The sequence below is a fragment of the Mya arenaria genome, chromosome 4 (assembly GCF_026914265.1).
Source record: "Mya arenaria isolate MELC-2E11 chromosome 4, ASM2691426v1".
Taxonomy (NCBI): domain Eukaryota; kingdom Metazoa; phylum Mollusca; class Bivalvia; order Myida; family Myidae; genus Mya; species Mya arenaria.
The window spans coordinates 55,725,199-55,737,362 of NC_069125.1; the positions used below are offsets into that span (position 1 = coordinate 55,725,199).

The 12,164-nt window shown below is 36.4% G+C and overlaps 1 protein-coding gene across 1 annotated transcript; it reads left to right on the plus strand.

The window, feature by feature from the left end:
• The first annotated feature begins 765 nt into the window (after positions 1-765).
• LOC128231206 (platelet endothelial aggregation receptor 1-like) lies at positions 766-11,664 on the plus strand. The gene is made up of 11 exons (XM_052943711.1): positions 766-937; positions 1,025-1,237; positions 4,332-4,502; positions 6,213-6,485; positions 7,368-7,595; positions 7,980-8,150; positions 8,567-8,845; positions 9,326-9,601; positions 9,870-9,980; positions 10,084-10,126; positions 10,490-11,664. The coding sequence occupies exons 1-11, from the start codon at positions 880-882 to the stop codon at positions 10,686-10,688; spliced, it is 2,022 nt and encodes a 673-aa protein (XP_052799671.1). The 5' UTR covers positions 766-879; the 3' UTR covers positions 10,689-11,664.
• The last annotated feature ends 500 nt before the right edge of the window (positions 11,665-12,164 follow it).

Consider the following 12,164-nt stretch of genomic DNA (forward strand, 5'->3'; position numbering starts at 1 on the left):
ACTACTTACCTGGAAAACGACCAGTCTTCAAGCGAATCAGACTGGTCTTTAACAGTGAGGGATCATTGAATTCCCATGTGGCATGGGACTCTAAAATAGGAGACATGTTTTATCCAATGATAATCCGCCATTATTTTGTTTGTACTTTCGACTTTTCAAATTTTCAATTCTATAATTTCGTGTGAGGGGCGTCACAAGGGTAGTGGCGTAGAAAAAAGGGGATACTTAGAAGAAAAAAAAACTAATAAAACTCGAACGATATTTATTAAACAAACAGAAATCATTGTTGACTTCAGTGTAAGATCGTATTAAAATTCACTCGTGTTCATAGAAAAATAATATTTTATTCGTGACTTCGCCACTCGTAATATACAACCTTTCACTATCAACAAATATCCTCTTTATCTTCCATGGCTGAAATAACCGGAAATCCAGTTCTGTGTTGGAAAAACAGATGTCATTCGTACCCATCTCTTCAGTAAGATAAAATTATTCTCACCAATACCCTCGCATACCTTAAAGTAAAATATAAGTAAGTTTTAAAGTAATTCCCCTAAAAGTTAAGGGCAATTTTACCATTTCAAATACGAACAAAAATAAAAATGGGTAAACAAAGCAAAATCAATTTAAATACCAATATAAACAAAACAGAAATAAAAGGATTTGTAATAATAATGTATACGGATCTTGCAGCTACAAATTGTCTTCTAATTGGAGAGCAATAGTTTGTAAGGCAGATGTAAAATTGAACAATGCTTTAATCAAGATTACCTGATTTAAAAATCATACAGTATATCATGCCCTAGCGGTTGTGCACAACTGGAGCTGGTTTTAAACAAAATACTTCCGGATGTGCTTTCGACATGTGAACTATCGACAATGAGCCGTATAAATAAAATCGTCGGATTAGTCGTTACCTTTATTGGTTTCGAAAAAGGTTAGTTACGTTATTTTTATTAACAAAACTGTACGTTGCGTATGACAGTTTTTTGCTGTTTTCCTAATTTTCTAACTATTTTGACAGCTTTAGGATGCAACGATACCGTTCTGGAGTTAAGTGCTTTGCCATCCCGAATGTCCAACTACTCGGAACAAGTTCCAGACAATCTGATTAGTGACAAGGAGCTGGTTTCCGCATGGTACAGGTCAACACTTGACGGTCGTTTGTTTCTGCTGTCCGATTCAAACAACCTAACTTATGCAAACTGTGGAACGTTTTATCCAATTTACTCACAAGGTTAGTGTTATTTTTGCCTTATCATCATCATCATCAGCAGCAGCAGCAGCAGCAGCAGCAACATTTTATTTTTGATTTCATTTATGAAGAAAACGACAACGACAACGACCACCGGCATTAATGCTACGTTTACACTATGTTCCCGGTGGCCACGGCAGCCCCGTTTGCCCGAAACGTATTGCGCCGTGGGATTTTGGCCATTTTTGTCTCCATAAACAAGTTGTGTTAGGTTGTGCTAAGTTTCCTCACGTTTTATTAAGGTCACCGTGACAAGCCGTAGGGGCGTAAGGTCCGGGCGCGGTCTACCAGGGATGCATGTACGTTGCGTACCGGTCCGATACGTTCTGATAGGATCCCTCACGTTGTTCACGTCTTCATCCAGGTCTGATGCGTTTTCCACGTTTTGTCAAGGTCTCCTATGCATCGAACACGAACACCGCAGAGACAGTACGTGTCATTGCGTTTACCCCGTTTTACAACGACCTACCACGTTTCTTATCCACACCGTGGCTGCCGTGGCAAATATTTTGACAGTTTAAAACTCTGGCCCGGCATGCACGGCAATAACGGTCTGTCACGTTTGCATATCCTGTTCCCCCACGCTGTCTCACGTTTATCCAGTTTTCTCCACGGTTGTCTGAAACGGGGCTGCCGTGGCCACCGGGAACATAGTGTAAGCGTAGCATAAGACTTATAACAACAACGACTACTTACAGCCTGGCAGTAAAAATTATAAAGACAGCAACTACTTCGACCTGGCAGTATAACTTATAACGACAACTTCTACGGACAGCCTGGCAGTATGACTTATAACGACATTGACTACGACTGATTAAAGCACGGCAGTATTATTTATAACAACACAGACTACGGACAGCCTGGCAGTATGATTTATAACGAACACTACTACAGACAGCCTTGCTGTATGATTTATAACGACAACTTCTACGAACAGCCTGGCATTATGACTTATAACGACAAGGACTTCGACTGATTAAAGCATGGCAGTACGATTTATAAAGACACAGACTACGGACAGCCTGGCAGTATGATTTATAACGAAAACTACAACGGACAGCCTTGCAGTATGATTTATACCGACAACGACTGCTTGCAGCCCAGCAGTATGATTTTAAATGACAACGAGTCCGGACAGCCTGGTAGTATAATTTTATAACGACAACAACTTCGGACAGCCCGGCAGTATGATTATATAACGATCACAATTTCGGACAGCCCGGCAGTATGATTGTATAACGACAACAACTTCGGACAGCCCGGCAGTATGATTATATAACGACAACAACTTCGGACAGCCCGGCAGTATGATTATATAACGACAACAACTTCGGACAGCCCGGCAGTATGATTGTATAACGACAACAACTTCGGACAGCCCGGCAGTATGATTATATAACGACAACAACTTCGGACAGCCCGGCAGTATGATTATATAACGACAACAATTTCGGACAGCCGGCAGTATGATTATATAACGACAACAATTTCGGACAGCCGGCAGTATGATTGTATAACGACAACAATTTCGGACAGCCGGCAGTATGATTGTATAACGACAACAATTTCGGACAGCCGGCAGTATGATTGTATAACGACAACAATTTCGGACAGCCGGCAGTATGATTATATAACGACAACAACTTCGGACAGCCCGGCAGTATGATTATATAACGACAACAACTTCGGACAGCCGGCAGTATGATTGTATAACGACAACAATTTCGGACAGCCGGCAGTATGATTATATAACGACAACAACTTCGGACAGCCCGGCAGTATGATTATATAACGACAACAATTTCGGACAGCCCGGCAGTATGATTGTATAACGACAACGACTGCTTGCAGCCCGGCAGTATGATTTATAACGACAGCCAGGCAGTATGATTTTATAACGACAACAACTGCTTACAGCCCGGTAGTGTCACTTGTAACGACAACCCTTACTTACAGTGTGGCAGCATGACTAAATACGTATTATTTAAATGAATGAATGAAATCATCAATGCAATAGAATACAAACGAAATATTAAATGACAAAGTAGGAAATAAGTCAATCAACCGTAAAATTACCTGTAAAACGCATAATTTTGAGAATATTTCATCAAAACACTATTATGAGCTTTAGGTGTTCGAACTTCTCATGTTATATGGTTTTAACAGTATTTTTTTACCAATGCAAAATATACAAACACATGTGATACCATTTGTAATGGAAAAATACAACTCTTTTTGTCAGGCTCATAAATAAATGCGCTTAAAATGTAGGTCTCATTGTGTATACATTGTCTACTAAATCTATGTGAAACTCTTTCAAAAGCAACAGGCATATCTGTTTTAAACAAATCTTCCTTATTTCGGGTATTATTTTGAAATATATGAAGCTCAAAAGGGTCAAGTTACAAAAGATGTTTAGTATGATACGTTCATGATCTATGTGGAAGATAACAATTAAAACGTTGATAAGATCTTATATCAAAGCCTCTTTTGAAGCATTTAAAATGTCCTTTTTACGTATCAAATATAGCAGATTTCATATCTCAAGAATAGCAGAAAAAATGTTCTCAAATAAGTATGTATTTAAGCAGAACATAAATCATAGACGATTTTTATCTATAGTATGTACACATTTGAGAGATGAAATCTTAAAGTTATAAACAGATGTGCCATATCGGTTAGATCGTTAGATAAAATAGTGACAAACAAAACAATTGACAATTAACCGTTTACAAATTACTCATTTTTGCATTTCTTTAAAAGCATTATAAAACTATATATGTTGTATGTCCCCAGTTATATTCTCGAAAACGAAGACTTCACATTTACATTTGTAATGAGAATAATTTGTTCAATATTTAGTTTTTAATAATCATGTTACATTTGATTAATCGATGTTGCGATGAACGGTGTCGTTTAAGAGCCTGTTAGGGGCAATATAGTCAGCAAGAATATTTGCTTCCCTGCAATATGTTTATTAAGAAAAAGTATTGCATTTTTGTGAGTGAATACCAATTTAACATCAAAAGTTTTCATGGAACCGTTATATTGACAAGGGTACTTTTTTACTTTTCAGACTTGCATCCATTCATGTCAACTCTCACCAGCGATATTTCTGTAATCAAGGCTTGTCAGTATGACCCTGTAAATCCATGCAAACTTGAATACAACATCCCAGTGAGGCGATGCGGATACGAAATACAATATTATCTGGACCCTACCATCGCGTATGCTGCCTACTGTTTCGGTAAAAGTGTTTTTTCGTCTCCTTGTCTTAATAATTACGCTATGTAGAGTCTCGGTCACCCAAAAATATGACAACGATGCGATCTTTTCGCCAGGAAAACAATGACAATCGCAGTTTCAGAGGTATATGCACGGTTTCGCTAAAGTCGCTACGATGTTTCACAGCGGTCGCAAAGCGCAATAGGTTGCAACCGGTCTTTTGCACTTGCACAAGATTTGAACGATTTGGTCGCTCAACGGTTTCAATGTTCTTCTGGAGGTATCCAAGGGCTGTTATTTTCATTGCAAATTGGTTTTCACAGTACGTCTATCATTTTTACTTGACATAAGGGTTTAATATTTGCAACTCTGTGGTGACCAGAGATTGATCAGAAATGGAGGATATTGGCCAGCGCGTTGGAGATCGGTTGTAAAATAGTGCCCAAAGGTGAGCCGATCATTCACCGTTGAGATTGGTATAAAAAAGACCTGTCAGCTGTTGCACAACAGCATATCTTTTTAAAAAATATTCAGAGAGTTCTCATAATCGATATTTTTTTTTTATTTTATCAATTAATTCCACTTATCACTATAGTGCGTAAAGACTAGACAACAAAAGAAAAGTAAACCATCACTGCATCAACTGGAACATTTTAATTAATCGGCGCCTCCGGAGGATGCAGACTGTAGTTGATAAATATATGAATAGTTGTCATAAATTGCAGAAGAATGCTTATTATGTTTTCCAAGTTGCGCGAATAAATGTCACGGGCGTTGTGTTTAAAAAAGTATGACTTAATTGATTCTCAAGTCTTAAAGTGACACTTTTATTCAAAATCAATACATACACATGTATAACAAATATAAAAGTGAGTGATAAACCCTCGAGTAGTTGAAACTATTTATAACTGATAACAATAGTGTAACCGTGTTTTTAATAGCTGAAAACGCAAAAATATTAAATATTTGGTGAATGCTAACTGATTTACTGCGATCTATTATCGTCTAAAAAGATAACAATACCGTGTTTGCTGAAAATTAAATCAAATTAAACTTTATTAGCACCATTGTTTTCGACATTTTTTCATCCTTTTTGGTATATTAAAACTACCGAATTAGATGTCTTAAATCTTATTTGGGGGCAATAGTGCATCTTTATGTCATTACATGCCAGTTCATCGTATGCTAATTAACCAACTTTTCCCATAAAAGCTGAAGGTTACACGCTACCATCATAGTTTCCTTTACGTTGCCCAATTTCCGACGTAGCATTATCCATTGGCTAGTAGCGACATTCAAAGGAAAATACACAAAATGCAGAATTCATTTTTGAAGACTGTATAACTTTGCAATTTATTTATTGTGATTGATTTTTTTTTCTTTTGCAATGTCAATCATTAATTCGATATTGTTTCCTCGGAATGCATGATCATTTTCCACTCATTCATTTACCCATTACAGTGAAGTATGTTCATTTCAATAAATGATCGGCCTCCCAACTATAATTCCAACTATGTATTTGCATCGGTTTTGGCGGTCTTCTGCGATGCTGATATGACCGGGACATTAGCCATAGCTCATTAAAAATGTAAAGGTTTCAAATACCTGTGTTTCTTTTTATGTATAAGTATATATATTTTCTAATCACATAACCATCCTTCCTACTTTTCTTCACTTAATCGTTATAATTAATCGTGTTAAAGGAATATGTTTAATAGTTCTCTATCTTCAGATATTCAGTGTGTACAAGGCTTGTACGGTGAAAATTGTAAGCATGAATGTCAATGTGCCGAGGAGAACACAGCTTATTGTTACCCTGACAACGGTGCTTGCAAATGTAAACCGGGTTGGTCTGGAAATACGTGTAATGAGGATGTAGACGAATGCGCATTCAGTGACCATCACTCCTGTCCAGAGAACAGTAAATGTATCAGCACCATTGACTCCTACAAGTGTGTGTGCTTATCGGGTTACAAATCCTCACCGGACGGAGTGCATTGTGAAGGTAAAATTAAAACACCAAAAATGTTCCAAGCGTATCACACAACATAAAACGTTCGATTCGGATAAATACGCGTCTTGTTCATTGAATTCACAACAGGAAGGATGATATCACAAGCCTGTATTTGTTATGCATGCGCAAAGGTTGCTTGTGAGTCAGTATTGAACGTATTTCGGGGGGGGGTGTAGTTTTCGAACCTCTCCATTGTTTCGTAATTTGTAATTGCAGTGTTGAGTCTGCACATATCGTCTGGTTTTTTAAGAATTGTAGCAGGAACTACCACAAATTTCGTGTTTTTCTTGTAACTTAGTCTTTCACCTTTCTGACAGTGTTAAAAGGTTAGGAAATAGTTGACGTGTTATAGGCGAAATTGGTTTCGGAGATTTCTGGACATGTTTACCTTATACATTAAATATATATTTTTTCAAGCGAAATTTTTAGAATTGTATTGCAATGTCAAATTATTACTTTTTAAACAATATAACATGATCAAAGGACTCAGTGAACATAGTTTAGTGTCCAATTTATGTGGTGATCACCATCGATTAAGTCTCTATTAGACACTTTTCTTGATAAACATACCTAGTTTTTTTATATATAGTATGTATGAACTGTGCTGTTTTTGGAGTTTTGTGCTGTTCTTCTATGTTTCTTGTTTGTGATTTTATGTTCTATGTCTTTGGCGTTTACCCAGTGCCATTAAACCGGGTTTATGCTTATGTTTTTGCTACTGAGCTTGTTTCTGCAGCTTTTTGCATAAATATTGAACCTTGTGCCTTTAAAAAGACATCGTTAAATATTGGGCTACTGGCCAGTAGTTTTGTTTTATATAATACATACAAAAAATGCGCTTAGTCTTCAATGGCTTCTATCTTATACCATCAGAAGTGTTTGTTCAGAGTGGCTGCAATGGCGAGGCACTGGTAATGAGTAACCTTTCAACAAGGCTAATCAGCAACTTCGAGGATAACCCAGACAACTTGCTTAGTGACTCTACGTTAAAGTCAGGATGGTATAGACCGATATACAATGGTCGGTCGTTTCTCCTTACGGGCCCAAGCCACAATGTCACTAAGGGAAACTGTGGAACTTTCAACCCTATTGTCCTGCAAGGTCTCCTTTAATATATTTAGACATTTGCAATATATTTTATGTTTGCAGAACTATCAAACATGTTTATTTCAATATAATAATGTATATCATTTCATTCTTCATCACGAATATATGTAATAATGTTGCAGATTTCAGGTTTATAAAGGGGATAGAATCATAGGTCTAGTTCAAAACCTACTTTTCTGTGGTCCTTCTTGAAAATATAACACAATTCTATTAGTTTAATCAAATTGGTCTCGATTGAAATCAAACATGTCAATCAGCCGCATAGGGCATTTTCTCTGCAACTTATGATTGAGCAAAATAATGATAAGGAACTAGATTAATCTTAAGATATGGCATCTCGTTTTTAATACATTATATTTTTTTCATATAAAATTTTAGATCCACATCCGCCAATGTCGTCTTTAACGAGTGAATTGACAGTTATGAAAGGTTGTTCTTTAGACACAGACGGAACATGCAACCATTTGCATGACATTATAGTTAGAAGGTGTGGACATGAACTGCGATATTACCTTGAGGCTACAATTCCATCTGCAGCGTATTGCTATGGTAAATATCGCTTATTTTCTTTGTTCTCCTATAATTCCAACTTATCTTGACCCTTTAATAAATATGGAATTTTGTTATGTGGTCGAATATGTTGATAAATTCGTTTTTCTTTGCTTATTGTCTTGACTTTTATATTCAAATTTTGTTGTAGTCAGTTTTCTTTATATAGCTAATCAGGTATTTGTTTAATCAATACGTTCCAAAGTTTCAACTGTCTTGAAATGTGCCTGAGTTACATTCTAATATTAAATAGAATTTGTTGTCTTTTGATCTAATAAACTATCCCAGATAATTCTGCCATACTATTGACCGAGTACAATGGAGAGAGAAAAAAATATAATGCTTCAAAGATATATTTGACAGATAATGCTTTAATTGTCGTTTGTAATATTCATATGGCATGTGTCCTGCTACAGACATACAGTGTTTGCAAGGCCTATACGGGGAGAATTGTGGGCAGGAATGCAAATGTGTTGAAAAGAACACCGTTTTTTGCTACCCAGACAACGGTGACTGTGAATGTAAACCGGGTTGGTTCGGAAGTACGTGTAATAGAACTGTCTCAATGAACGAATGCGCATCCAGTGACCTTCACTGTCCAGAGAACAGTGAATGTATCGCAATAAAGGGTTCCTATCATTGCAAATGCATGCTAGGTTTTAAACTGTCACCCGATGAATTAAAATGTATAAAAGGTATGTTTTCGAGTCGTGTTTGTTTTGTGCTTGGTGGGTTTTCTGATCAAGACTCTCGTTACAATAATTGACCTTCTTATACTGCAAACGATCGAACATAACCTTACATTATGGCCTCTTTCTTTTATGCATTCGATGAGATGTCATGTGGGATTTTGAATGTTGTATTGTGCCAAGCAAGTATCCGTTTTAGTAGTTTCACTGGTCTTTTAAAATTTGCTTCCCGTATTACTTAATAAAAGTAGCACACTGTTCACCATGTCAGGTTATTTGCTCATAGGATGTCACAGCATTATTATTCTTACTAGATTTTTCAATTAACACCAACCACAATGATGTTTTTCAAACACGTAAGCATTTTAAATGAAACAGAATAATTGGTAATTTTCGGTGTTTGATCGAAATTTGTTTCAAGGAATAATTATAGAAAGAAACATGTACATGAGCGGCCAAGAACGTCTATTTTTGCATTGGTTTCAGGATGTGACCACCTGTTTTACGGTCCTGAATGTGTTCTTGAATGCCCATGTAACATTGATAACGTCGTTGAAGTAGGCGAGCCATGCAGTCCTGACACCGGGAAATGCTTTTGCAAAGAGGGATGGACCGGGTTTACATGCGATGTTGATATCGATGAATGTGAAGATGGAAGCATTTGCAAAGAATTAAACACACATTGCGATAATTTACCAGGCAGCTACAGATGCGACTGCAGTGATGGCTATATCCGTACTGACAAAGGTGACTGCGTCAAAGGTATTCAATATTCAAGTATTTATGACCTTCTATCAACGCAATGTTGTTGACTTTTCAGCATTACAAGCATTACAGCAATAAGTCAACCTATTCATTAATAAAGTAGTCACATATGTGGGCATGGTATATCAAACCGAAAAATCAAGATATTTTATTATTTCGAACTGATAATTATCAAACTGTGTCATTACTGTACCCTGACAGAAACGGTTGATGCTAATGATAATGACAAATGACGAGTGGATGTATTATTTTATTCATTATTCAGATTCTGACAGCGCGAAGATCGACCCCTTAGCAGTCATAGCCATTGTCTTCTGTAGTATTGTTCTTTTTGCTGTCCTTCTTGTGGTGAAATACTGGCACGGACACAGAAAAGGTTTATTGGTTTCATATTTTGACTCTTTTTTCCATCACGCTTGTATTTCACAAGAACTGCTACTTCAAAGAACTATTTAAATACTATTTAAAACTTGTTTCAGGTAATGCCGTAGGCTCAGAGCAAGATTTGGGGGACGTTATTCGGTAAGTGCACCACGAACATATATAGCAGTCTATTTCATAAAGTGTACTGCTTTTACTTATGTTATTTTTTTATGGTTTATCTTCATTCTATTGTTAAGAAACACATGCATTCTTACGGTAAATTGAATGTGTGTTTTCTGTGTTTTCGTTTTAATTATAGTTTTGTCCTCTTTGGTTTTTCGTTATAACAAGTGCTTTATTCTATCTCAGAGCAAAAGACATAATAATCTTAAAGATAGTGTACTTAACGTATTAATAGCTACAAAACATAGGGTTTGGTGCTTAGGCTAAATTCATAAGAGTAAATACAGATCTTATCACGATGTGTAAACATGTGATAACATTTAAACATGTTATTTCCAGTGTAAAAAATACCCATGTGCAGTACATGACCCACACAAGTACCGAAAATGTGTATGACCAGATTGCAGAAATGAAGAGACAACCTTCAACTACAAGCGACTATCTACATCCAATTGTTGACGACAAAATTCTTTACTTTTCCTTGAAACGTGACGAACTACCAAAAGGAGATTATGCGTATTTAAGCCCGGATCATTAGCTAAATCATTACAAAAATATCTGAACTGACTGAATGCTAACAGTCACTTAAACAAACTATCACATAAATACTAGACTGTTATGCATTTCCGTGTACTCTAAATCCAGTAGCATATCAAACTACAGCGCAATAATCTCCCATGTCATTACATTCGGCAACGAATGGCTATTTTTGACAATTTTTTTACGCAATAGTCTCCCTTAAAAAGTATCAGATATATATTCCTATTCAGAACGAAGAAGGGCATGGAGTTTGGCAAAAGGCACAAATAACCAGTTACTATCAGACATTGAAGTCAAAACCAATTAACTTTTTGTGACTGTGTTATCGCTTTACAAAAAACAGAAAGTGCAAAATCAAATATATTGGCCACTGTTATGTTTGCGAAATAAAATAAGACTTAACCGGTGTATACTAGAATTAACGTTAATGTGCGATGCCGATAATATGTTTTAGGAATAGTATCTGAAGGTGTACAGAAAGAGTAATCAAATCGCTTAAAGCGTTGACAGGCTTTTGGCCTGCTACGTTTTGGGATTACGGTCACGTTATTGTAAAACATATTACATATACATATAAACATCTATAGAAAGTGTATTCATGCTCATGAATCCCTTCGCGAATTATTTTAGAATTTAATGCTAAAACTCAGTTAAATCAAAACCATGAAGTCACTTTAGATACTCATTTAAACACGTATGGAATAATACGCAATTGCACCGTTCCAAGCGGTACCTTAAAGACCATGCAACTATTTTTTATATAGTATAACGGTGTTGTTTGTGGAGTTACGCGCTGTTGTTCCATGTTTCTAGTATGTGATTGTTTTGTTTTTGTGTTCTATGTCTTTGGCGTTACCCTGTGCCATTAAACAGGGGTTATGTTTAAATTTTTGGCTATTTAGCTTTTTTTGTTGTTTTGTTCATGTCATGATTTTGCCCTGTTATATGAACAATAAAAGATTGCACATTTTCGAGACTGAATTTATTTATTTATTTGTATATTAAAGAGAACATTGTAAAGGAAGAAACGTAAATGAGATTTGTATTTGAATATTCGAATTTTAACTGTGTACTGTATAGATGTCAATACTATTTGATAGCTTAAATCAAATTCTTTTCAAATTCGGTTTCATGACGTAAGCTTTTATTGCCTCCAGAAAACCGCACCCTTAATTGTCAATCATAGTTACTTCTCGCATGCGCTGAGGCTAGATCTAGGAAAGTGGACGACTTGACCAAATCATGTAGATCTACGAAAATGAGTGTTTAGATTCACCGTCAGATCTGCACTACATGATATGGAGATGCAGTAAGTAGGGTTGATCCTCGATTGTCATTGGCCCACAAATATGTGCGACAACCAACTCTGTTTTCGACTTATTTACATTGCGTCACACGATGTACCTAGGCAGAGACCTGTTTCAACTGCACTGATGATGAACCGAAAACAACGAACTAACAAAGCAATGACAAT